The 26,505-nt window shown below is 43.1% G+C and overlaps 1 protein-coding gene and 1 pseudogene across 2 annotated transcripts; both read right to left on the bottom strand.

Annotated features, from left to right (window-relative positions):
• Positions 1-525: 525 nt before the first annotated feature.
• On the bottom strand, positions 526-6,075 carry LOC311136013 (protocadherin alpha-C2-like; the record flags this gene model as incomplete). Its single annotated transcript, XM_084170075.1, has 2 exons — positions 526-555; positions 3,622-6,075. The coding sequence occupies 2 exons, from the start codon at positions 6,073-6,075 to the stop codon at positions 526-528; spliced, it is 2,484 nt and encodes an 827-aa protein (XP_084026201.1).
• An 11,021-nt stretch (positions 6,076-17,096) lies between these two features.
• Positions 17,097-26,266, bottom strand: LOC311136009 (protocadherin gamma-C3-like; annotated as a pseudogene). Its single transcript has 4 exons — positions 23,736-26,266; positions 17,873-17,934; positions 17,601-17,740; positions 17,097-17,407 (listed from the first exon to the last, which is right to left on the bottom strand). The product of its transcript is annotated as a protocadherin gamma-C3-like (transcript).
• Positions 26,267-26,505: the final 239 nt, after the last annotated feature.

Below are 26,505 nucleotides of genomic sequence, written 5' to 3'. Positions count from 1 at the left end.
AAATGGTTCTCTTGTACTCTATTGTTTTTTTTTAGTTTTTGTTTTATTGTGACCTCTCACACATACCCCAATAACGCATTATGACATCACAATGATGAGGAACCCTCACAAGTACACAACAGAATATCCCTTTTGTGTCATGTGTTTCTTGGAGAAGTAAGGTAGGATTTTGGAAGATATTGAGTGCCTGGTCCCACATTTACAGTCAAAAGTCCCAGGGAGGGTGTTATGCATAATGACATCAGTCCAATGTCGTCTGAAAGACCTTATGTTTGAAGTTCCTTTCTTCTTTATGATATTTTCTAAATATAAGTACCTATTGATGTAGCCATGCAGATTCATGCTTGATGGAAGATGATAAAGGTAGTATACAGTTGCTGAGGTGGTTGGTGTGGTATGTTTGGGCAGAGGGTTCGACGAGCTGCCCCCAGAGGTAAATGTTGGATCCCAGTGATTGAAGGAGGGGTGTTGGTCACTCTTAACTTCTTTGAACGTTCTGCAGCGGAATACCCCAGATTGAGGACATCATGGCAGGTCACTGCTGGCCCTGGAATCCTGCCAATAAATAGAAAATACAGTTAGCCAATAGGAGGCGGAGAGAGGAGGAGATCAGTTTGACTGACAGCCTATAAGGAGTCACAACTCATGCAACTGTTAAGATCTCCAACTGGGGCTTGACTGGTTATTTCCACCATCAATCAAACATGGGTGGGCATTAGATACTGAGTTGCTTACTTTTGCAGTCATAAACAATTATCATGCCTCTGGATTATGCAGGGAGGTGTGCATGTTGAGTTCCATCAAATTGTCTACATGGGCTATTTGTCAAATCATTATATTTTATTATCCCAACAGGAATTGCGAAATTACAGAATGGCCAAATTGCAGAATGGATCTATCATGTGCATTTAGGTCAGATTAAAAAGCAAGCAAGTAAAATTTGAATAAAACCAAACAAATTACAAAAATAGGGAAACAGAAAGGGAGACGTACCATAGAGACATGCACATCACAGTTTGGAGGACTGGGGGATAGGCAGCCTGGTGTTTCAAATACTTTAGTGCAATTGTTTATGTGTGCGTGTGTTGTGTGTGTGTGTGTGTGTGTGTGTGTGTGTGTGTGTGTGTGTGTGTGTGTGTGTGTGTGTGTGTGTGTGTGTGTGTGTGTGTGTGTGTGTGTGTGTGTGTGTGTGTGTGTGTGTGTGTGTGTGTGCGTGCGTGCGTGCGTGCAGGGCTAAAGGTACTATGTCTATGGAGGCCACAGTTAGTCTGTGTTAGTTAGACTGTGGCCAACAGGCACTGAGCAGCTCATCATTTCATTATTTCTCCCTGTATTGGGCCAATGATGAGATGTGGCTGCTGGGGAGCAGGGGCAGAGCCAAAGTATGCAGGGATGTGTGTGGGTGTGGCAGAGGGACTGGATGCAGCCACTGCTCTGAAGGTGGTGTGCACTCTGAGCTCAGGACCAGGACAGTGCATATCTTAATCCTCTCCTTTATCTGTGCTAGCTAGCGCTTTACCATGAGTCTCTGCCAAACAAACCACGTATTGTCATTACTGCTCTGACCTGGCAGCCACTTTGGGCCTAATCTCAGCTGTCAGTGATTGGTTTCCCGCTTTAGAGAGATTTCCCAATCTAATCACAGATGCATCACAATGAAGGTCAATGGAAAGAAGAGTGTGCAGTGTGTGTCAGGGGAGGGGGACAGAAAACAAATAGAGAAAGGGATAGAGAAAGAGAGACCAGGAATTCAACCTTCTCTCTCTGCATCCTCTCTGGGAATCAATGTCTGTCTGCTCTTTGCTGACATTTTATAATCCATGCCCCTTTTTACAAAGGAGACTGTACTCTGCCTACACAGATTCAAACCCACATTAGGGGTGATAAAAGTGACAATTCGACCTCCTGTCATTAGAGCAGGACAGGTACACTTGCACAAAAAAACAGTGAGAAACACAATTCTAGATTGAGCTACACCAATCACAGTGCTCCTACATCATGTTACCAGCAACCAGCATACCTCCAGCTGTAGAATGGGCTTCCTTTCATTTTGAGTACTTTAGAATAGAAAAAGAGACAGGTTCAATGGTCAGAGTCCAACACACACACACACACTTTTCCAAAACACAAGCTCCACTAATCCAATCCAAATCTCTTGTTAGTTTTCATGTCATCTCAGTACAATAGAGAGAAGACTGCGTTGTCCCTAAGTCAGAGCTCAAATTAAAACAGTACTTCAGTTAGACAAGGTTTGCCTCTTATTGGGCCTGCAACCTGGAAAATAAAATGCATACAGACAAACATACATCAACACAAAAGTCATTAGAATAAACTAACAATGTCATACAATGTTTAGCATACACTGGCTTTCACATTATACTGTACAGAGCTCACATCAGTTCATTATTTTCACCCAGGTTAGTTTTATTATTATACAAACCCCAGTCCTGGTTTTTGCAATTCAGCTCAGAGAGTTGTAGTGTCTGAGACAACAGCAGACAGACGTTCTTGGAAAGCCATTTTTTGTTATTAAAATTGCATGAACTGCAAGCAAAGAATGAGAGGATGTGGCAGTAACATGACTTGGGAATTAGCATGGCTCAATGACTTACATAAGCAAACTGAGCTAAACCCCAGTAGCGTGAATGACTGCAGGGCAAATTATAAGTGAATAAGTGTTTCTGTTATGTCTGCATAACACTTACACAGTAATAGCCTAGCCGTGTTCATACACCACGGGACTTGAACTGAGCTTAAAGGGATACTGTGAGAATCTTGTTCTACTTACCCAGAGTCCGATGAACTTGTGGATACTATGTTTATGTCTGCGTGCAGTATGAAGGAAGTTAGCGGTAGTTTCAGGGGCCAATGCTAACTAGCGGTAGTGCAATTACTGGAAGTCTACAGGTACAGGAGCTACTCGCAGTATCCCTTTAGCAAAACACTAGAAAAGCTGCAGACATCCCATACATAGAGGACATTCCTGCAAAATATTTATTTAACAAACCAAACTCAACCCTGGTCAGATAAGTAGTTATAAATAGTACAGTACTACTGTATCGGTTCATTAACTGGAGTGTAACCTGTCAGAGAAGTAGTTATAAATATTACAATACTACTGTATCGGTTCAATAACTGGAGTGTAACCTGTCCGATAAGTAGTTATAAATAGTACAGTAACCTGTCAGTAAACATAAAAGGCTGAGAGCTGCACTGAGGTGACACAGGGTCTATAGGCTCCTCCTCTCAGAAGAATATGACATTGTAAAGTGGGTCCAACGGTCAGTCGGTCTGAAGGATGCGCAGTGGAAACACATAGAAACCTGCAGAGGTGGCTTTGGTCTCAAAAATAATGCAGAGGTGGCTCTGGTTTAAAAAATAATGGAAAAAAACGTTTTTTTTTAACAAAACAAGGCCTTTTTGAATATTATTTGAACGCGTCCTTCATTCATGTAATCAGTGACTGCATTATAGGCTCAATGAAAGCAAGGCTACTGCTTTCATCAATCCAACCTTGTCAGATGTGTGATTACATGAAGGAAGGAAGAGTGTGCATTTCATATAAGGAAGTATATGTCACAGGAAAACTGCTCTGGGCCTCCATCTCAGAGGCGCACATACCTGTAGCGTGGATGCTCTTGAGTCGCTGGTCTCTGTAGGACCTGTGCTTCTGGGTATACTGGACACAAAGTAGCCTGCTCCCTTGGGTACTATAGGCTGTCTGACAACCACCTTGCCTTTCCTGGTCTCTGCTAGAAACAGGCTGTACCAGTAGGCATCACTGGAGATGAGGGTGGAATCGGCTATGGTGGAGCTCCTCTGGCTGATGATACTGTTTCTGCTGATCACACTGTTCCTGTTCAGACTGTTCAGATTCATATTCATAGCAGGAGGCATCTTCATGGGCTTCGGTTTCTGACACTTCAGCACGATGACCACCAATATGGTGATCAATAGCAGAAAGGACACTGAGCCCAAACCAATGACCAAATACAGATTTAAGTCGGTGAACAAGTCATATTCCAAAGGCACCTCAGTAGTTTCTGAGAATGGTGTCACCATGTGTTCTACTGTTGATATCTTGATGGTAACTGTAGAGGAAAGAGCTGGGTCTCCATTGTCTTTGGCGACAATAACCAGCCTCTGATGACGGGGGTCCCGATAGCTGAACATTCTGGTGGTACGGATCTCCCCATTGTACTGATCTAGACTGAAGAGGGTAGAGTCACTGATCTGTAGAAGCTGATATGTGACCCGTGAATTCTGTAATGAGTCTGCGTCAATGGCGATTACTTTGGCGACTAGGAATCCTTTATCAGTGGACCTCGGTATCACCTCTTCAATAACTGAGCCCTGCGCGCGCCAAGGTGACACTATGAGCGGGGTGTTGTCATTCTGGTCCAGAATGATGATGTGAACTGTCACATTGCTGTTCAGTGGAGGAACCCCAGAGTCTCTGGCCTCTATATGGAAAAGGAACTCCCTCTCCCTCTCAAAGTCAAAGGTCTTCAGAGCGTAAAGGTTGCCATTCTCTGGATTAATGGAGAAAAGCATGGACATAGATGTGTTGATGATCTCCTTCTCCATGATAAAATAGACCAGATACTGGTTCTCATGGAGGTCCGGGTCAAAAGCACTGAGTGACGTCAACAGTGCGCCGGGGACATTGTTCTCCACAACATGGATTGTGTAGAACGACTGGGGGAATATTGGCGAGTTATCGTTGACATCCAATATCTCCAAGGTGATTGTCTCATTGTCAGATAAGCGAGGTGTTCCTTTGTCTGTGACTATGAAAGTGATTTCATATCTTGGAATTCTCTCACGGTCCAGTGGTTCTGAAACATGCAGAGCAAAGTAATCCTCCGAAGACTTATTAAGAAAGAAGGGTAGGGATGTTTGTTGGTTCAAAGTGAGCTCAACTTCACCGTTGTCCCCAGAGTCCCTGTCACTTATACTGATCACTGCTATTAATGTTCCTATGGCAACATCTTCCTTGACCGTGCTTTTAAAAGATGTAATGGTAACCTCGGGATAGTTGTCATTCAGATCGGTAATAAATACCATTATTTTACAATCTCCGGATAATGAATTAGATCCTTGGTCTCTGGCTTGAATATATATATCGAAACTGTGGCTCTCCTCAAAATCAATCACATCCTTCACCTTTATTTCCCCTGTATTTGAATTTAGAGAGAACTTTTCTTGTGTCTTCTCGGATGTATATAACGTGTATGAATATATCATCTCTGCGTTGGTGCCCTCGTCCAAGTCTGTTGCGTTCAAGGTCATTACTAGAGTTCCAATTGGGGAGTTCTCAGTTACATTAATAGCATATATCGGCTGGTTAAAAAAGGGGGCGTTGTCATTGATATCCAGAACCCTAACGATGATACTGGCTGTCCCTGAGCGTGCAGGGACCCCGCCATCTACAGCGGTTAGTATTAAATTATGAACCGTCTGTTCCTCTCGGTCTAAATTACTGTTGAGAACTAAATCTACGTATTTAGAGCCATCGCTTCCCATCTGTATGTCAATTGTAAAATACTTGCTTTCGCTTAAATAGTAAGTCTTAATAGAATTCGCACCGACATCTGCATCCACAGCATTTGTCAAAGAGAATCTCTCTCCTGCAGCGGTAGATTCTGAAATATCCAAGTGCATTGTCTCCCTTCGAAAGACAGGTGCATTGTCATTTATGTCCATGATTTCAAGCTCAATGTTAAAAATACGAATGGGATTTTCAAATATGACATCCATTTTCAGAAAACAAGACGTTGTCTTGCTCGAGCATATGTATTCCCTATCTATCTTTTCAAGTATGAACAGGTCTCCCGTTTCTTTGTTAATGTCCAGATATTTCTTACTGTGGATGATGTCAAGCTTTGCCTTGCGTGTTATCAGAGTGCGAAGGTCAAGTCCCAAATCTGTAGCCAGGTTTGCAACAACGGAACCCTCTTGCATTTCCTCGGGAATAGAGTAGCGATTAATGGACAAAGCAATTCCCCACATCGCGTTGAATACAAAGACAACGGTGACGCACCTTGCCCATACAGTTGCAATGGAAAGCGCCATTATTGCAAAAAAATATGATAAATTATGTAAATACTTGAAGCAATCCGTTGAAGCCGAATACCTTTACATCTACGAGCTATTGCCTACGTGAGAAACAATCGGTAGCCTTCTGTTCTGCACCGGGGAATTCATGCCGAGCTTCCACGCGATACAACTGCGGTGCGCTGCTCTCCCAATCGTGATGACGTATGCTTGGTAGTCGTCATTGAAAAGGAACAGCGACATGGTGTGTGCTATGTAAAATGGTTCTACTTGATTATGAATGTTATGGTTTCGAATGTAACGTTAATGCATGTTTAAAGACGAAAAGTAATATTTCGAAAGGTTATTGCAATAAGCCCTGGTAAACCATTTCCTATGTGAGGCACTAACGGCTGCCTGTTTAAAAAGTTCGCATATGCACATTGTCTGAGATTCTGTGGTTGCACTCTAATTCTGTGGTTGTTCTCTCTTCTCGGGAAATGTATGAATACCAATTTCATGAAGTACAACAAATCCAACGCAAGTCCTCAATAGTAATTTTAGCCCCACACCGTATGGACAGCGCCACACTACATGCCTTCAAAAAATATTGTTTGGATGACGAGCTCTATAATGACCAGAAGTGTTATTAATATTGAAGTAAATGTCAAGCCAAAGTTGTTTCCACTATTATAGGCTATTGTGTGTCTGTGTGATGAAGGAGCATTAGCACGGTGTCCAATATTGGTCTGTAAAACATGCAAAACAGGTAGGCCTAAAAAAGTCTGCACGTGAAAGTAAAGCATTGCAATTATTCTACATACCCTCATATCTTAAAAAGCTGCTATTTGTGATAATCAGCACCTCAAAGCCACAACTCTACCCTGTACACTAGCACACGGTAAATTGCTGCGTGCTGCTTTGGCCGCCCAGAATGGCTCGCTTGTGGGCGTGCTGGCAGAACATTCAGGCTGTCTAGAATATTGCAGCATATAGCAGCAGTTCGGTTGTGCATCAACAATTCAGCATAGAAAATGTGTATGAAGGTCTGGTTATTAAATGGGTAAATAGTTTAATCCATTCTCCATTTCATGAATTTATTCATAGGTACAGTGAGGGAAAAAAGTATTTGATCCCCTGCTGATTTTGTACGTTTGCCCACTGACAAAGAAATGATCAGTCTATAATTTTAATGGTAGGTTTATTTGAACAGTGAGAGACAGAATAACATCAAAAAAATCCAGAAAAAAGCATGTCAAAAATGTTATACATTGATTTGCATTTGAATGAGGGAAATAAGTATTTGACCCCCTCTCAATCAGAAAGATTTCTGGCTCCCAGTTGTCTTTTATACAGGTAACGAGCTGAGAATAGGAGCACACTCTTAAAGGGAGTGCTCCTAATCTCAGTTTGTTACTTGTATAAAAGACACCTGTCCACAGAAGCAATCAATCAATCAGATTCCAAAGTCTCCACCATGGCCAAGACCAAAGAGCTCTCCAAGGATGTCAGGGACAAGATTGTAGACCTACACAAGGCTGGAATGGGCTACAAGACCATCGCCAAGCAGCTTGGTGAGAAGGTGACAACAGTTGGTGTGATTATTCGCAAATGGAAGAAACACAAAAGAACTGTCAATCTCCCTCGGCCTGGGGCTCCATGCAAGATCTTTCCTCGTGGAGTTGCAATGATCATGAGAACGGTGAGGAATCAGCCCAGAACTACACGGGAGGATCTTGTCAATGATCTCAAGGCAGCTAGGACCATAGTCACCAAGAAAACAATTGGTAACACAATACGCCGTGAAGGACTGAAATCCTGCAGCGCCCGCAAGGTCCCCCTGCTCAAGAAAGCACATATACAGGCCCATCTGAAGTTTGCCAATGAACATCTGAATGATTCAGAGGAGAACTGGGTGAAAGTGTTGTGGTCAGATGAGACCAAAATGGAGCTCTTTGGCATCAACTCAACTCGCCGTGTTTGGAGGAGGAGGAATGCTGCCTATGACCTCAAGAACACCATCCCCACCGTCAAACATGGAGGTGGAAACATTATGCTTTGGGGGTGTTTTTCTGCTAAGGGGACAGGACAAATTCACCGCATCAAAGGGACTATGGGCAGGGCCGTGTACTGTCAAATCTTGGGTTAGAACCTCCTTCACTCAGCCAGGGCATTGAAAATGAGTCGTGGATGGGTATTCCAGCATGACAATGACCCAAAACACACGGCCAAGGCAACAAAGGAGTGGCTCAAGAAGAAGCACATTAAGGTCCTGGAGTGGCCTAGCCAGTCTCCAGACCTTAATCCCATAGAAAATATGTGGAGGGAGCTGAAGGTTCGAGTTGCCAAACGTCAGGCTCGAAACCTTAATGACTTGGAGAACATCTGCAAAGAGGAGTGGGACAAAATCCCTCCTGAGATGTGTGCAAACCTGGTGGCCAACTACAAGAAATGTCTGACCTCTGTGATTGCCAAGAAGGGTTCTGCCACCAAGTACTAAGTCATGTTTTGCAGAGGGGTCAAATACTTATTTCCCTCATTAAAATGCAAATCAATTTATAACATTTTTGACATGCGTTTTTCTGGATGTTTTTGTTGTTATTCTGTCTCTCACTGTTCAAATAAACCTACCATTAAAATTATAGACTGATCATGTCTTTGTCAGTGGGCAAACGTACAAAATCAGCAGGGGATCAAATACTTTTTCCCCTCAGTGTACTGTATAGCTAGCTAGCTAAGTTAATTAAATATCACTGCATATTAGCTAGCTATCTTGATGTACTTATCATTGTAAAAAATAAACTCCAAATGCATTTGTAGGTAGGTAGCTAACAGCCATGGAGGAGGGTAAAAGGATAGCAGCTCCAACTGTCAAAGAAGGGAGAGAGTATGCTATTCTGGATAGGGCAGGTACTTTTGTGTAGTTCCAGTCCCTAGAAGTGAGGACAGAGATAATAGTAACATAACATTCAGGCTGTCTAATTTGAGTATAATGAAGTCTGTTTCTTGTGATGTTTTCTGTCCTCAGATACAGAGAGTTGTGAAAGCCTGTCTGCAGATGAAGAGGTCCCAGTGATTCTCAGTCCTGGTCTTGGGGAATCAAAGGGGTGCACATTTTTGTGTTTGCCTTAGCACTACACAGCTCATTCAAATGATTAACGCATCATCAAGCTGCAAGTGTTATTTATGTATTCATTTGTGATGCTATCCTTGATATGATCCTGCTGTTGTCACATGCTACACATGCACGTGTGTGCACATGCATATATCTATCAAATGTTATCATGATTTGTTATAAGAGATATTATACTTTAGTAATCCACAATGACCTGGTGATGTAAAAGTTTAATAATGACATTATCTTCGATATTCCTACAGATACCTTGCAACTGGAGATTCCTTCAAAACGATTGCTTACAGTTACAGTGTAGGGCACTGCACGGTTGGGTGACCAGGGCCATCTGGGACTGCTTCCTAGGGGAATTCAGGCATGTGAAGGCTACCTGGTCCTGCATAACTTCATGAGGATGGACACAAGGACCAGGAGGGGATCTGCAGTTCACCTCCGTGTGCCAGAGGAGAGGTCTGCTGCTGTGCAGGATGTTTAAAGGATGGGGGCCAACAATGCAGCACGGGAGGCAATCCGTGTGCAGGAGATCTTCACCTCCTACTTCTTCGAAGACGGTGCTGTTCCCTGGCAACACCATAGACTACACTATGCACAACCAAAGGCTCTTTTTAGAGCCATCCACATTGCAATAAGAGTATTCTTTCACTTACTTAGCTATGTCAACTGCAGTTATTCAATTCCCAGTTTCTCTCCCTTTGATTTCTACGTCTCAGGTGAGGGTGCTGTTTAGGTAAGGGTGATGTCTGTACAAAAACAAAACAGGATCTTTTAAGAGTCACCCATATTGACAAAATGTAGAACAATTAGACACCCTATAACCCACACCTGCACACTCGTGTATCAATCTGATTGATGGATTGTGTTGTGCAGTAAACAGGCTCAGGTGTATAACTATGGCTCCTTCCACCTTCAAAGAATAGGCAAGAGGACCAACCATGGATAATATTAAGACAATTAATTATTTCCATTTACATAGCTATGACATATTGTTTGTCTTCATGTGTCTGGGCATGTTTTTCAGTATAAAGTACTCTGCAGCCACTTAGAGTGGACACAAGGTTAGGCCACACACACATATTCCTGTTGAACACTGTCTTTTTAACTACCTTATTTTCTCAATAGTCTCTCTCCTTCACTTCATCCCTCTCCCCCCTTCTCCCTAAATCCTCTAGGTTATATCAGCTGTGTCGGCGAACCCCTCCCGCATCTGAACTGGCTGACTCATAGAGGGCACAGCATGATCAGAGGTGAGAGGTCAATTGGTCAGGTCAACAGGAAGTATTATTAAAGATATGCTTTACATTGAAATACAGATAGAGATGTAGTTGTCCCAAAGTTAATTATCCAAGGTCAGTTTTGCAATTCACCTCCTGATGATTATGATGACTGACAGTGATAGCATGATTAAGCCTTGTGTTTTTTTATTCTATCTCTCTCTCTCCATCTGTCTCTCGTCTGCAGGTATGTTTAATGTGAGCAAGGATGCCAACCCCCATTCCCATCATCGCCACCTCACCTGCTCTTAAGATAACCTTCCGGCCAACTGGGGGCCCAAGGCTGGTTAGGAGACACTGTTATGTAATTGTGATGACCTGAGAGAATATGAAGTTTAGTAGCACTGTCATTCATTAATCATATGCTGTCTTCCCTACTCTGTTCTTAACTCTTTCCCTCTCCGTCTTTGACACTTTATCACACCTCTCTCCCCACCTCCTCTGTCTTCCTCTGTTTTTATAATGCACACCAGATGTGCTTTGAAGTATAGATTGAACTTGTATTTATAATATAATATTACAAGTATAATATTTATAATGCATGTATTATGTACTTGGATAATGAACATACTCTACTACAATTGGTTCACATTCTCTGCTGGTTGAAATGAAGTCTCATTTGATGAAATACTACATATATCCTGTGTCCTCAGATCAGTACAGATGAAGGAAATTTGATATTGAGATTAACCTGTTTTAGAGTATTGAATTATACATGTATTACAAATCAGCCTTTAACTAGTGAAATAATGTGTTCTAGTCTATTGCACAGTTAAAATGTGTAACCATTGATGTCCCAAGACCAGGCTTGGTAAACACTGTTGAAGTGTATAATTGTAATACATACATGCAGACACAGTATCATTCAAAGACTGGAATTTGATACTCCTGGTATTAGATATGATTGAAAAAGAATGTCTCACAGACATTCATACCTGAACCACAGCTTTATTTGCCAAGGTAGAGTACATGATCAGTGAATATATTCAATGCACAGGCTACAATGTGGGGAACTCATGCTTGGTAATAATTACATATACAGTTGAAGTCGGAGGTTTACATGAAAACCTGCTCCAGAGCGCTCAGGATCTCAGACTGGGGTGAAGGTTCATCTTCCAACAGGACAACGACCCTAAGCACACAGCCAAGACAACGCAGGAGTGGCTTCGGGACAAGTCTCTGAATGTCCTTGAGTGGCCCAGCCAGAGCCCGGACTTGAACCCGATCGAACATCTCTGAAGAGACCTGAAAATAGCTGTGCAGCAACACTCCCCATCCAACCTGACAGAGCTTGAGAGGATCTGCAGAGAAGAATGGGAGAAACGCCCCAAATACAGGTCTGCCAGGCTTGTAGTGTCATACCCAAGAACACTCGAGGCTGTAATCGCTGCAAAGGCACTTCAACAAAGTAAAGGTTCTGAATACTTATGTAAATGTGATATTTCCATTTTTTATTTTAAATTAGCAAAAATTTATAAAAACCTGTTTTTGCTTTGTCATTATGGATTATTGTGTGTAGATTGATGAGGGAAAAAAAGAATGTAATCAATTTTAGAATAAGGCTGTAACCTAACCAAATGTGGAAAACGTCAAGGGGTCTGAATACTTTCCGATGGCACTGTATTATACCAAACGATTTACATACATAGCCAATCTGTCCCTAAAACATTAAAATACGAATTACCATTTCATACTAATGTCACAACGTCCAAAAAGCTAGCTAGCTAGCTGGCTAATGTTAGCTAGTCAGCTTGCTAAATATAGATTTTTGTAAATTAACTTCATGACAAAAAAATATGCATAATCGTTTGTCTCTACATTAACTAACATATTCCTCTCAACTGTAATTTTTTTTTGCATGATTCGTTATGACCTTATACTTATTTCCTTCTATCCTAGTATTTTTGTCAACCATCTTTGCTGAAGAAAGTCTCCAGCGTTGGGTCGCATAGCGTCAACTTCGTCATGGGTACCACTGGTGATTTGCATAAAGCTGAGAAATGCTGAACTTTCCACTCTGCTTCTCACCGCTTTCCTTCCATTTAAAATGAAAGGGAAGTGGTGTTTCACCGTGCGGTACCGCCAGTAGTGTACACAAGCCGTTAGACGTCCTACAGCGATAGCGACAAGAACGAGAATGACAGGGTCTCTGAGCGACATTGACCTTGTGAATTAACTCGAATACAGAAGATAGCCCTATTTGGTAAAAATCCAAGTCCATATTATGGCAAGAACAGCTCAAAAAAGTAAGCCCATCATTACTTTAAGACATGAAGATCAGTCAATACAGAAAATGTCAAGAACTTTGAAAGTTTCTTCAAGTGCAGTCGCAATAACCATCAAGCGCTATGATGAAACTGGCTCTCATGAGGACCGCCACAGGAATGGAAGACCCAGAGTTACCTCTGCTGCAGAGGATAAGTTCATTAGAGTTACCAGCTCCAAATAAATGCTTCACAGAGTTCAAGTAACGGACACATCTCAACATCAACTGTTCAGAGGGGACTGTGTGAATCAGGCCTACACGGTCGAATTGCTGCAAAGAAACCATTACTAAAGGACACCAATAAGAAGAAGAGACCTGATTGCTCCAAGAAACACGAGCAAATTAGTCCAAATTGGATATTTTTGGTTCCAACAGCTGTGTCTTTGTGAGACGCGGTGTGGGTGAACGGATGATCTCCGCATGTGTATTTCCCACCGTAAAGCATGGAGGAGGAGGTGTTATGGTGTGGGGGTGCTTTGTTGGTGACACTGTCTGTGATTTATTTAGAATTCAACACTTATCCTGCATGGCTACCACAGCATTCTGCAGCGATAAGCCATCCCATCTGGTTTGGGCTTAGTGGGACAAACATTTGTTTTTCAACAAGACAATGACCCAACACACCTCCAGGGTGTGTAAGGGCTATTTTACCAAGAAGGAGAGTGATGGAGTGCTGCATCAGATGACCTGGCCTCCACAATCCCAAATTGAGATGGTTTGGGATGAGTCGGACCGCAGAGTGAAGGAAAAGCAGCCAACAAGTGCTCAGCATATGTGGGAACTCCTTCAAGACTGTTGGAAAAGCATTCCAGGTGAAGCTGGTTGAGAGAATCCCAAGAGTGTGCAAAGCTGTCATCAAGGCAAAGGGTTGCTATTTGAAGAATCTCAAATATAAAATATATTTTGATTTGTTTAACACTTTTCTGTTTATTACATGATTCCATATGTGTTCTTTCATAGTTTTGATGTCTTTAATATTATTCTACAATGTACAAATAAAGAAAAACCCTTGAATGAGTAGGTGTGTCCAAACTTTTGACTGGTAGTGTATATCCCAGAATGTTTGTGCATCAGTTTTCCCACAAAAGTTGGCATTTACAAAAACTGAACTTGATGTGAGAATGTCCTTTCCTCCACGCAAACTTTAGACAATGCTTACGCACATCTTCTAGTGGTTGAAGTATTGTATTGCAAGCAGGCAAGCAGGCCTAAGTATTTTGTGCAAATGGGGAATATGACACGCTTATTAATAAAAACATAATAACAAGATGCCTCCATTTGCCGTTATGAGAAAAGCTCAAATCGAGTGTGTTTTGTTTTTGGAATCTAAAAATATATCCACAGGGAAAAGCACACACAGGATATCAAAGTTATATGCTCAGTATTTTCATTTATTTAGAGCCAGAACATAAGCACCCAAAGTTTCGACTATTTTTACAGGGTGTGCTGTGTGAGCAAACTCCTGCAGTCTGTCTTCATACAAGTTCAAGTGAACAACAGGTGGCAACAATTAATCAATTCAATTATGCAATTGGTTAGCAATCAATTAGTGAGTCACAGTTGACAATATTTTTCTATATCCAATGTTTATAAAGGTATAAATATTAGACAATACATGTAGACAGAATCATAGGTCAACATGATATACACTACATGGTTTGTGGACACCTGCTCATCAAACATCTCATTCTAAAATCATGGGCATTAATATGTAGTTGGTCCCCCCTTTACTGCTATAACAGCCTCCACTCTTCTGGGAAGGCTTTCCACTAGATGTTGGAACATTGCTGTGGGGAATTGATTCCATTCAGCCACAAGAGCATTAGTGAGGTCGGGCACTGATGTTGGGCAATTAGGCCTGGCTCGCAGTCAGCGTTCCAATTCATCCCAAAGGTATTCGATGGGGTTGAGGTCAGGCCTCTGTGTAGGCCAGTCAAGTTCTTTCACACTGATCTCGACGACAAACCATTTCTGCATGGACCTCGCTTTGTGCACGGGGGCATTGTCATGCTGAAACAGGAAAGGGCCTTCCCCAAAATGTTGACACAAAGTTGGAAGCACACTATTGCCTAGAATGTCATTGTATGCTGTAGCGTTAAGATTTCCCTTTACTGGAACTAAGGGGCCTAGCCCGAACCATGAAAACAGCCCCAGACCGTTATGCCTCCTCCACGTTCTCCTGGCATCCGCCAAACCCAGATTCGTCTGTTGAACTGCCTAGATGGTGAAGCATGATTCATCACTCCAGAGAACGCATTTCCACTGCTCCAGAACCCAATGGCAGCGAGCTTTACACCACTCCAGCCAATGCTTGGCATTGCGCATGGTGATCTTAGGCTTGTGTGCAGCTGCTCGGCCATGGAAACCCATTTCATGAAGCTCCCGGCGAACAGTTCTTGTGCTGACGTTGCTTCCAGAGGCAGTTTGAAACTCGGTAGTGAATGTTGCAACCGAGGCGAGACGATTTTTACGCACTATGCGCTTCAGCACTCGGCGGTCCAATTCTGTGAGCTTGTGTGGCCTACCACTTCACGGCTGAGCCGTTGTTGCTTCTAGAAGTTTCCACAACAACAGCACTTACAGTTGACCGGGGCAGCTCTATGAGGGTAGAAATTTGACGAACTGACTTCTTGGAAAGGTGGCATCCTATGACAGTGCCACGTTGAAAGTCACTGAGCTCTTCAGTAAGTGCCAAGGCAGCAGCAACTCTTCCTGGGGTCCAGCAAATGTAAGGCAGTTATACAATTTAAAAAACATTACAATACATTCACATGGGGATCCATATAATAAATACAAATACAAATGCAAAAAAAAAACACAAGATGTCACAACAAAAGATTCAGCAGTTCCTCTGGCTGCCACTAAGCTTGATCAACTACACATTTCCTCATTCCATCAAAACGATTTTGAGGTAAGTTGATCAGAATCACATGCAAAGGTCACAGGTCTGTGGAGATCTTCACAATGCCATTGGTAGACATTCCTGCTGTACCTGGTTTTAAAAAAAACAAGCACACAACACAGGATGTTTAACGAACAATATATATTTTTTGTACTTTTTACCCCTTTTGCGTGATATCCAATTGGTAGTTACAGTCTTGTCCCATCGCTGCAACTCCGCTACGGACTCGGGAGAGGCGAAGGTTGAGAGCCATGCGTCCTCCGAAACACGACCCTGCCAAGACACACTGCTTCTTGACACACTGCCCGCTTAACCTGGAAGCCAGCCACACCAATGTGTCAGAGGAAACACCGTACAGCTCGCGACCAAAGTCAGCGTGCATGCACCCAGCCCACCACAAGGAGTCGCTAGAGCGCAATGGGACAAGGACATCCCGGCCAACCAAACCCTCCCCTAACCCAGATGATGCTGTGCCAATTGTGCACCGCCTCATGGGTCTCCCAGTCGCGGCCGGCTGCGACACAGCCTGGGATCGAACCCGGGTCTGTAGTGACATCTCTAGCACTGAGATGCAGTGCCTTAGACCGCTGCGCCACTCGGGAGGCTCTAAGGAACTAAATTATATATACACGTGTGAATAACTAGCTTACTAACATTTACAAATGTGGGAGTAATGATTTACAAATGTGGGAGTAATGATGAATAAATGGTGAGCAAACTGTTTGCAAATGCCTTATAATTGCATTATAAATGGTTTATTACTGACCCTTAAAATAAAGTGTTACCCCCAAATTTCCACATTGAAATGACGTGGTGTGCCCGGTGGGATGTCTCTGTGAATCCCAGGGCAACAGATAATAGAATTATTAACTTTTGACGCAATAATCCTAGATGTCAACGTCACAGCGATTATCTATGCGTAAATTCAGCACCATATCGCATGGACTGTGCCACACGCCACACTGTAGCTCTATGTCCCAGACTGGATCATAAGGCTCTGTGTCCAGTCCAGCCGTCCTAACCCATTGATCAAAACAAAAATCGGCAGAAATCTCTGATTTTATACATAATATAAATGTTTATGAAGCCAAACATAAAGGTATAAAGCAAAACAATATGATATACATACTTGTAAATTATTGCCTCACAGAACACGATGCATAATCTGCGGCTATAATTGCCATTATATATGTACAATCATCATCATCACCATCATCATCCTCATTCTAATCTAGGATTGCACATGATATCAATTAAAAGAGATAGCATTATGACACAGACACTGCTGTATTGAGACAAAATACTATGGTGTAATGTTGTAAATTATATGTTCGAAGGAGCATGGATTCAAACAGGCTAAACATAGCTACAATATTTTCATTTTCATTATGCACAGAGGGTTATAATTTATGGGTTGTTGATATTAAGAGTTAGTGAGCATCCACAGAAAATGGCATTGAATTGTATGGACAGTCTGTCCCACTATATTCATTTAGAAAAGTCATTGTTGATCAGCTTGTCCTCTTTCTGATCAAAGCTTGGGTAATAGCTAGAGATGAACCTCTTCTTCTTTCCAAATGTAGAGAATGAGTTGTAGACATTCAGTTCTCCTCTGGGTGCAGGCTTCAGTGTGCAGTAGCCAGACGGCGTGCCAGGGATGTAGACATTGTGCTGGTAGTCAGGTAGTGGCTGTGCAGATGGGGGCTGGGTGTACCTCAGAGTCCATGAACGGTTTGGAACCCCTCCTACACTTCCAACCCCTCCAACTCCTCTGTCCTGGGTGGACATGTTGTAGTTTGCTAACAAAACAAATCACATAATAAAGTGTTGGTTAGTGTTGTGATTTCTGCAATAGCAACATGTCATACAGTTTAGGAGAATGTCATGGGGTCAGTTTTATAACTATTTCTCCAGACAGCTTGTCTGCATTTTATTGTCTTTCAGTATTGGTATAGAATATGTTCTGACAGTGTTGGTTCCTGGTCTACGTACCACGCATATGACTACCCCAGGTGTAGTACGGTGGTGCGACAGGGCAGGAGAAGCCATCAGGGTCCGGCTTGGGTCTGCGTGGCAGGGTCATTTCCATGTTCACAGAGCTATAGCTGTGGAAGGAAAAGAAACATGAGGAACTAGAATGACTCCTTGTGGTGTGTGTGTGTGTGTGTGTGTGTGTGTGTGTGTGTGTGTGTGTGTGTGTGTGCGTGTGCGTGCAGTGTGTGTGTCGTCTTGTTTTTTCTCATGCCAGCAACATTTTTGTTTACCTTTTGTGTGAAGAATTTGGTAGATTTTTCGTCAATGTCCAGTCATTGTTCGCTTGCTTGAGCTGCAAAATTTTAACAGTAAGGTTAGCAATACAGCAGAAATGAAAGATCACATGAATTACATACAGTTGAAGTCAGAAGTTTACATACACCTTAGCCAAATACATTTAAACTCAGTTTTTCACAATTCCTGACATTTAATCCTAGTAAAGATTCCCTGTCTTAGGTCAGTTAGGATCACCACTTTATTTTAAGAATGTGAAATGTCAGAATAATAGTGGAGAGAATTATTTATTTCAGCTTTTATTTATTTCATCACATTCCCAGTGGGTCAGAAGTTTACATACACTCAATTAGTATTTGGTAGCATAGCCTTTAAATTGTTTAACTTGGGTCAAACGTTTTGGGTAGCCTTCCACAAGCTTCCCACAATAAGTTGGGTGAACTTTGGCCCATTCCTCCTGAAAGAGCTGGTGTAACTGAGTCAGGTTTGTAGGCCTCCTTGCTTGCACACGCTTTTTCAGTTCTGCCCACAAATGTCCAATAGGATTGAGGTCAGGGCTTTGTGATGGCCACTCCAATACCTTGACTTTGTTGTCCTTAAGCCATTTTGCCACAACTTGTGAAGTATGCTTGGGGTCATTGTCCATTTGGAAGACCCATTTGCGACCAAGCTTTAACTTCCTGACTGATGTCTTGAGATGTTGCTTCGATATATCCACATAATTTTCTTTCCTCATGATGCCATATATTTTGTGAAGTGCACCTCTCCCTCCTGCAGCAAAACACCGCCACAGCATGATGCTGCCACCCCGTGCTTCACAATTGGTTGGTGTTCTTCGGCTTGCAATCTACCCCCTTTTTTCTCCAAACATAACGATGGTCATTATGGCCAATCAGTTCTATTTTTGTTTCATCAGACCAGAGGACATTTCTCCAAAAAGTATGATCTTTGTCCCCATGTGCAGTTGCAAACCGTAGTCTGGCTTTTTTATGGCGGTTTTGGAGCAGTGGCTTCTTCCTTGCTGAGCGGCCTTTCAGGTTATGTCGATATAGGACTCGTTTTACTGTGGATATAGATACTTTTGTACCTGTTTCCTCCGGCATCTTCACAAGGTCCTTTGCTGTTGTTCTGGGATTGATTTGCACGTTTTGCACCAAAGTATGTTAAATCTCTAGGAGACAGAGCACGTCTCCTTCCTGAGCGGTATGACGGCTGCGTGGTCCCATGGTGTTTATACTTGCGTACTATTGTTTGTACAGATGAACGTGGTACCTTCAGGCGTTTGGAAATTGCTCCCAAGGATGAACCAGACTTGTGGAGGTCTACAATTGTTTTTCTGAGGTCTTGGCTGATTTCTTTTGCTTTTCCCATGATGTCAAGCAAGCAAAGAGGCACTGAGTTTGAAGGTAGGCCTTGAAATACATCCACAGGTACACGTCCAATTCAAATCAAATCAAATGTTATTTGTCACATACACGTGTTTAGCAGATGTTATTGCGGGTGTAGCAAAATGCTTGTGCTTCTAGCTCTGACAGTGCAGTAATATCTAACAAGTAATATCTTACAATTTCACAACATATACCCAATACACACAAATCTAGTAAGGAATGGAATTTAAGAATATATACATATATGGACAAACAATGACAGAGCGGCATGGACTAAGATACAGTAGAATATTATAGAATAGAATACAGTATATACATATGAGATGAGTAGTGCAAGATATGTAAACATTATTAAAGTGGACAGTGATTTCAATAGGCAGCAGCAGCCTCTAATGTGCTAGTGATGGCTGTTTAACAGTCTGATGGCCTTGAGATAGAAGCTGTTTTTCATTCTCTCGGTCCCAGCTTTGATGCACCTGTACTGACCTCGCCTTCTGGATGATAGCTGGGTGAACAGGCAGTTGCTCGGGTGGTTGATGTCCTTCATGATCTTTTTGGCCTTCCTGTGACATCGGGTGCTGTAGGTGTCTTGGAGGGCGGGTAGTTTGTCCCTGGTGATGCATTCAGCAGACCGCACCATACCCTCTGGAGAGCCCTGCGGTTGCGGGCGGTGCAGTTGCCGTACCAGGCGGTAATACAGCCCGACAGGATGCTCTCAATTGTGCATCTGTAAAAGTTTGTGAGGGGTTTAGGTGCCAAGCCACATTTCTTCAGCCTCCTGAGGTTGAAGAGGCTCTGTTGCGCCTTCTTCAACGCAATGTCTGCATGGGTGGACCATATCAGTGTGTCAGTGATGTGTACGCCAAGGAACTTGAAGCTTTCTACCTTCTCCACTGTGGTCCCGTCGATGTGGATAGGGGGGTGCACCCTCTGCTATTTCCTGAAGTCCACGATAATCTCCTTTGTTTTGTTGACGTTGAGTGAGAGGTTATTTTCCTGGCACAATAATCCCAGAGCCCTCACCTCCTCCCTGTAGGCGGTCTCGTCATTGTTGGTAATCAAGCCTACTACTGTTGTGTCGTCTGCAAACTTGATGATTGAGTTGGAGGCGTGCTTGGCCACGTAGTCATGGGTGAACAGGGAGTACAGGAGGGGGCTGAGAACGCACCCTTGTGGGGCCCCAGTGTTAAGGATCAGCGAAATGTAAAATGTTGTTTCCTACCTTCACCACCTGGGGGCAGCCTGTCAGGAAGTCCAGTACACAGTTGCACAGGGCGGGGTTCAGACCCAGGGCCTCAAGCTTAATGATGAGCTTGGAGGGTACTATGGTGTTGAATGCTGAGCTATAGTCAAGAACAGCATTCTTACATAGGTATTCCTCTTGTCCAGATGGGATAGGGCAGTGTGCAGTTTGATGGCGATTACATCGTCTGTGGATCTATTGTGGCAGTAAGCAAATTGAAGTGGGTCTAGGGTGACAGGTAAGGTAGAGGTGATATGATCCTTGACTAGTCTGTCAAAGCACTTAATGATGACAGAGGTGAGTGCTACGGGGCGATAGTCATTTAGTTCAGTTGCCTTTGCTTTCTTGGGTACAGGAACAATGGTGGCCATCTTGAAGCATGAGGGAACAGCAGACTGGGAAAGGGAGAGATTGAATATGTCCGTAAACACACCAGCCAGCTGGTCTTCGCATGCTCTGAGGACGCGTTTAGGGATGCCGTCTGGGCCAGCAGCCTTGCTGGGGTTAACATGCTTAAATGTCTTACTCACGTCGGCCACGGAGAAGATGAGGCCACTGATGTTTTGCCAGTTTAACTGCCTTGCGGAGTGAGCAGCTACACTGTTTGTATTCTACCATATTCCCAGTCACCTTGCCATGGTAAAATGCGGTGGTTCCCGCTTTCATTTTTACGCCAATGCTGCCATCTATCCACGGTTTCTGGTTAGGGTAGGTTTTAATAGTCACAGTGGGCACAACATCACCTATACACTTCCTGATAAACTCAGTCACCGTTTCAGTGTATTTGTCAAAAATTATTTTCGCAAGCTACCGAAACATATCCCAGTCCGCGTGATCAAAACAATCTTGAAGCGTGGATTCCGAATGGTCAGACCAGCGTTGAATAGTCCTTAGCACGGGTACTTCCTATTTGAGTTTCTGCCTATAGGAAGGCAGGTGCAAAATGGAGTCGTGGTCAGATTTGCCGAAAGGAGGGCGGGGGAGGGCGGGGGAGGGCCTTACAACCATCCCGGAAGTTTGCACAGCAATGGTCGAGGATTTTAGCAGGGCGAGTACAACAGTCGATATGTTGATAGAGCTTCGCAGCCTAGTCCTCAAATTTGCTTTGTTAAAATCCCTGACTACAATAAATGCAGCCTCATGATATGTGGTTTCCAGTTTTCATAAAGTCCAGTGATGTTCTTTGAGGGTAGTCGTGGTATTGGCTTGAGGGGGGATATACACGGCTGTGACTATAACCAAAGAAAATTATCTTGGGAGATAATACGGTCGGCATTTGATTGGGAGGTATTCTAGGTCGGGTGAACAAAAGGACTTGAGTTTCTGTATGTTACTACAATTACACCATGAGTCGTTAATCATGAAACACACACCTCCGCCCTTCTGCTTCCCGGAGAGATATTTATTCCTGTCTGCGCGATGAACTGACAACCCATCTGGCTGGACCGATTTCGACAGAATATCCCCAGAGAGCCATGTTTCCGTGAAACAAAGTATGTTACAGGCCTTGATGTTACTCTGGAAAGAAATCCTTGCCCAGAGCTCGTCGATCTTGTTGACCAGAGACTGAACATTAGATAGTAGTATACTTGGAAGCGGTGGGTGGTGTGTGCGCCTCCTAAGTCAAACCAGCAGGCCGCTCCAAGTGCTTCTCCTCTGCCGGCGATGTTTTGGGTCAGCCGCTGGAATCAGTTCAATTGTCCTGGGGAGAGCAAACAAATGATCTGCTTTGGGAAAGTCGTATTCCTGGTCGTAATGCTGGTGAGTTACCGCCGATCTGATATCCAATAGTTTTTCCCGGCTGTATGTAATGATACAAAACAATTTCTGAGCTAATAATGTAAAAAATAATACATAAAAATCAATATACCGCAAAGTTTCCTAAGAGCTAGTCGCTAGTCGCGAGGCCGCCATCTTCGTCGGTGCCAAGGGTTCTTTTTTTAATTGACTCAAATTGACTCTAAAGCCATATCATCATTTTCTGGAATTTTCCAAGCTGTTTAAAGGCACAGTCAACTTAGTGTATGTAAACTTCTGACCAACTGGAATTGTGATACAATGAATAATAAGTGAAATAGTCTGTCTGTAAACAATTGTTAGAAAAATTACTTGTGTCATGCACAAAGTAGATGTCCTAACCAACTTGCCAAAACTATAGTTTGTTAACAGGAAATTTGTGGAGTGGTTGAAAAACGAGTTTTAATGACTCCAACCTAAGTGTATGTAAACTTCCGACTACAACTGTATAATGGCCAGAAAATAAATTTGAGTCTGTGAGAAATATTGAATTATTTAATATGCAGTGGATAGTTTAAATTGCAATTTGGAAGAAAAAAAATACATACTAGTACTACATTGAATAGGAAAACGGGCAGTACAGTTGTTTTATTCTTTCATTATTAATGCACTACACTAGTTCATAAATATACCCATGCATGCAGCTATTGCCCCCCTGTGGCACAATGGAGCATACCTAGGAAGAGGCAGATTATATAAAGTTGCAAGTGAGCCACCATCCCCAGTCAGTAATTGCAAATATATGTATGCAAATCTGCATTTTGTATTTGTTGATGTAGTTCTTTAATTACTTTTATTCAGTTATATTCGGATGCATTCATTATTTTATCTGATGTATGAGTCCCACTCGTCATGCTCTATTAACTCGAAAGGCCTTGCAACGTCAGTTTATTCTTCAGCAGACAAATGGATATTGTTGGATTGCTGAGGCAATCAGAATAACTATACAATACGTTGTTTTGCTTACAACACGTAATACTTCACATGACCTCTCTTTATATAAGCCTATACAATATACAATGATATTATATTATATACAAATTATTAGTGGATAGGCTACCCATGAACAATCTAGGTCTTGGTTCATGATTAAACTCGAGTCTCGTTAGCTCCTGATGCTTGCTCACTCGCTCCTGATAGTAGGCTATTTTCTTCTCCCTGCACTTCAATATAGAGACTCTTCGCGCATAATTCTAATAGTATGACTTTGAAAATATTTTTTCTGTCTCTAAGATAACTTTAGAAGTTAATCATAGCTACAGCTTTTCTGACTCATGCGTAATTGTTTTCCATTCGTTTTCTCCCATCTTTGCAATGTTTCTTATTTTTTGAAAAAGCATGACAATGATCGAAACAGGATACAATTAAAATGAAGCATTACAATTTTAAAATGTGGCTGTCTGATGTGATTACATTTGGAGCAGTATTTACCTCGTTCGGAGTAATTGCTCCGTTGTTCACTATCAGGTTGCGGGGGTCCTGTGCGTTCCAACCCGATGTGGGGTCTGCGCCCTTGGCGTTATTCTTCTGTGGAGTTGCAGTTATCGGGCTGCATGTCTTTAGGAACATGAAATCGCTCTTTGATGATTCCGGGGTCAGACACATTGTGTAGTAGTATGCCTGGGAAAGGGGGCCGTTGCCATTTGCCTCATCGCAGTTCGTGGATACTTTGGCGCCTGTGGTTATCTGCACATTCAAGTTGGACTTCTTGATCACATCAATGGTAGTCTCCTCAGATCGGAACCCGAAGCATCCACTCAGTGAGAAATTAAATCCCCGAATGGAATGTCTGTGCCTGTATGTCTTTATCGCGGCCAGGACGATAATAGCCACCAGAAACGTGAACGAGATTGCTCCCAGAGACACTACTAAGTACAGCGTGAGGTTCGAGCGGTACTGGGGGCTCAGTGCGAGGTCGCCGAAATCAGGCAGCGATTCTGGCACGCTGTCAACAACTGACAGGATGATGGAAACTGTGGCCGAAAGGGACGGCTGACCATTGTCCTTGACCAGAATGACCAGCCTTTGCCTTATGGGGTCTTTTTCCACCAATCGGCGAATCGTCCTGATTTCGCCTGTGTACAGGGCGACGCTAAACAGGCTCTAATCGGTTGCCTGGAGCACCTGGTAGAACAGACGCGAGTTTTGACCTGCGTCTGCGTCTGCGTCCATAGCAGTGATTTTTGCCACTAGATAACCAGCGTCAACTGACCTGGGCACTACTTCGGTCGCCGCAGTGCCGTTTTGGGGTACAGGTGCTACTATGACTGGTTCATTGTCATTTTGGTCCAAAATAAAGACATTCACGGTAACATTGGTTCTCAGGGGAGGGAAACCGGCATCTTGTGCTTGGACTAAAATCTGAACGTTTCTTAGCTGCTCATGGTCAAAAGAACGCAGTGCGTAAATATTTCCATTGTCTGAGTTTATGGAGACATAGGTGGACACCGGCATTCCCTGTATATCACCTTCCAGAATAGAGTAAGAAAGATAGGCATTTTGGTCCGACTCTGGATCCAGGGCAGTAACCGAGCAAATTGAGGCTCCTGGTGCGTTATTCCCTGACAAATAGACGGTGTATGATGGCTGCTTGAATCGGGGTGCGTTGTCATTCATGTCTGACACTTGAACTAAAATAGTTGTCCTTGTGAACAAGGGAGGCGCGCCCATATCTCTTGCTGTGAGAGTGATGTTGTAGTCAGGAACCGTCTCTCGGTCCAAAAAAATCACAAGTTACCAAAGTGTAATAATTCTTAAAAGAGGAGTGGAGCTGGAAGGGGACATGATGTGGAATTTCACAGTCAACATTCCCATTTTCACCTGAGTCCTTGTCCATGACGCTAATGACAGCTATCACAGTCCCGGGTGGTGCGTCCTCTTGGACAGGTGTGGACACTGATGTCAAGATCACCTCCGGGAGGTTGTCATTCACATCTATGATATTCACCAGAACCTTACAGTGCACGGCCACTGCCGAGGGGCCTTTGTCCCTGGCTTGCACATATATTTCATGCATCCTGGCTTTTTCGTAATCCACGACCCCTTTCACTCAGATCTCTCCGGTGCGCGAATCCACACTGAAAAGCTCGCGCACTTTTATGGGAGCATGCCCGCTGAAAGTGTATGTGATATCAGCGTTTGGACCCTCATCCAAATCCGATGCATTTAGTTTAATCACAACGGTGTCCTTCGGTGCGTTTTCCACAAGCCTCACACTGTAAAAAGACTGGTCGAACACGGGCGCGTTGTCATTTGCATCCAGAACTGTTATATTGACCTGCGCTGTCCCGGACCTCTCTGGTGAGCCTCCATCCACAGCCGTCAGCACCATTTGATGCGTATTCTGCTGCTCTCTGTCCAACGTGCTCTCCAGGATCAACTCCGCAAATGTACTGCCATCACTACGCGTCTGGATGTCCAGGACGAAATGTTCGTTCACGCTCAGCAGATAGGAGCGGAGAGAGTCCCTGCCAACGTCCAAGTCTTGCGCACCCTCCAGCGGGAAACGGGACCCTGGTACCGTCAACTCGGATATATCTAAATTAAACTCGCTCCACGGAAAACTGGGAGAGTTATCGTTCACATCTAAAATCTCCACCTCAACCCTGAATAGTTCCAAAGGGTTTTCGATGACCACTTGCAAATGGAAAGAGCAAGAGAGACTCTGTTCACATAGTTCCTCTATCTATTCTTTCGTTCACAAATAAAATAAAATTGTCTAAATTCACCTCCAAGTATAGTTTTTTTGCTTCTGAAACTATTCTGAACCTACGCGCAGAGAGTCTCTCCACGTCTAAGCCCAAGTCCTCGGCTATATTTCCAACAAAAGCCCCATGTTCCAGTTCCTCGGGGATTGAATAACGAATCTGATCCCAAACTAAATCCAGGAAACATACGATGAGAGCTAGGCATGTCACCTGCCATGTCCCCGCCAGCCGTTTCTTCCCGCCTTGGAGGTCCATCTGAGTGACGCACTATATATACAAAAATGCGCACTCCATGACCAAAACGGACTCCATAACCCAAAATGGTTTCAGTTAGAAAATAACCAAATGTACATCTATATTATTCTGTAAATAATCATTTGTGAATGGTCCTCTTTCCCTCTCAAAGAAAATAAAATATAATAAATAAAATATAATAAAATATAATAATAATATAATAATATGCTAAATGGCATATTATTATATTATTATTATTA

This window comes from Coregonus lavaretus (genome assembly GCF_964263955.1).
Source record: "Coregonus lavaretus genome assembly, chromosome: 10".
NCBI lineage: Eukaryota > Metazoa > Chordata > Actinopteri > Salmoniformes > Salmonidae > Coregonus > Coregonus lavaretus.
This window is presented reverse-complemented; position numbering and strand designations above follow the sequence as displayed.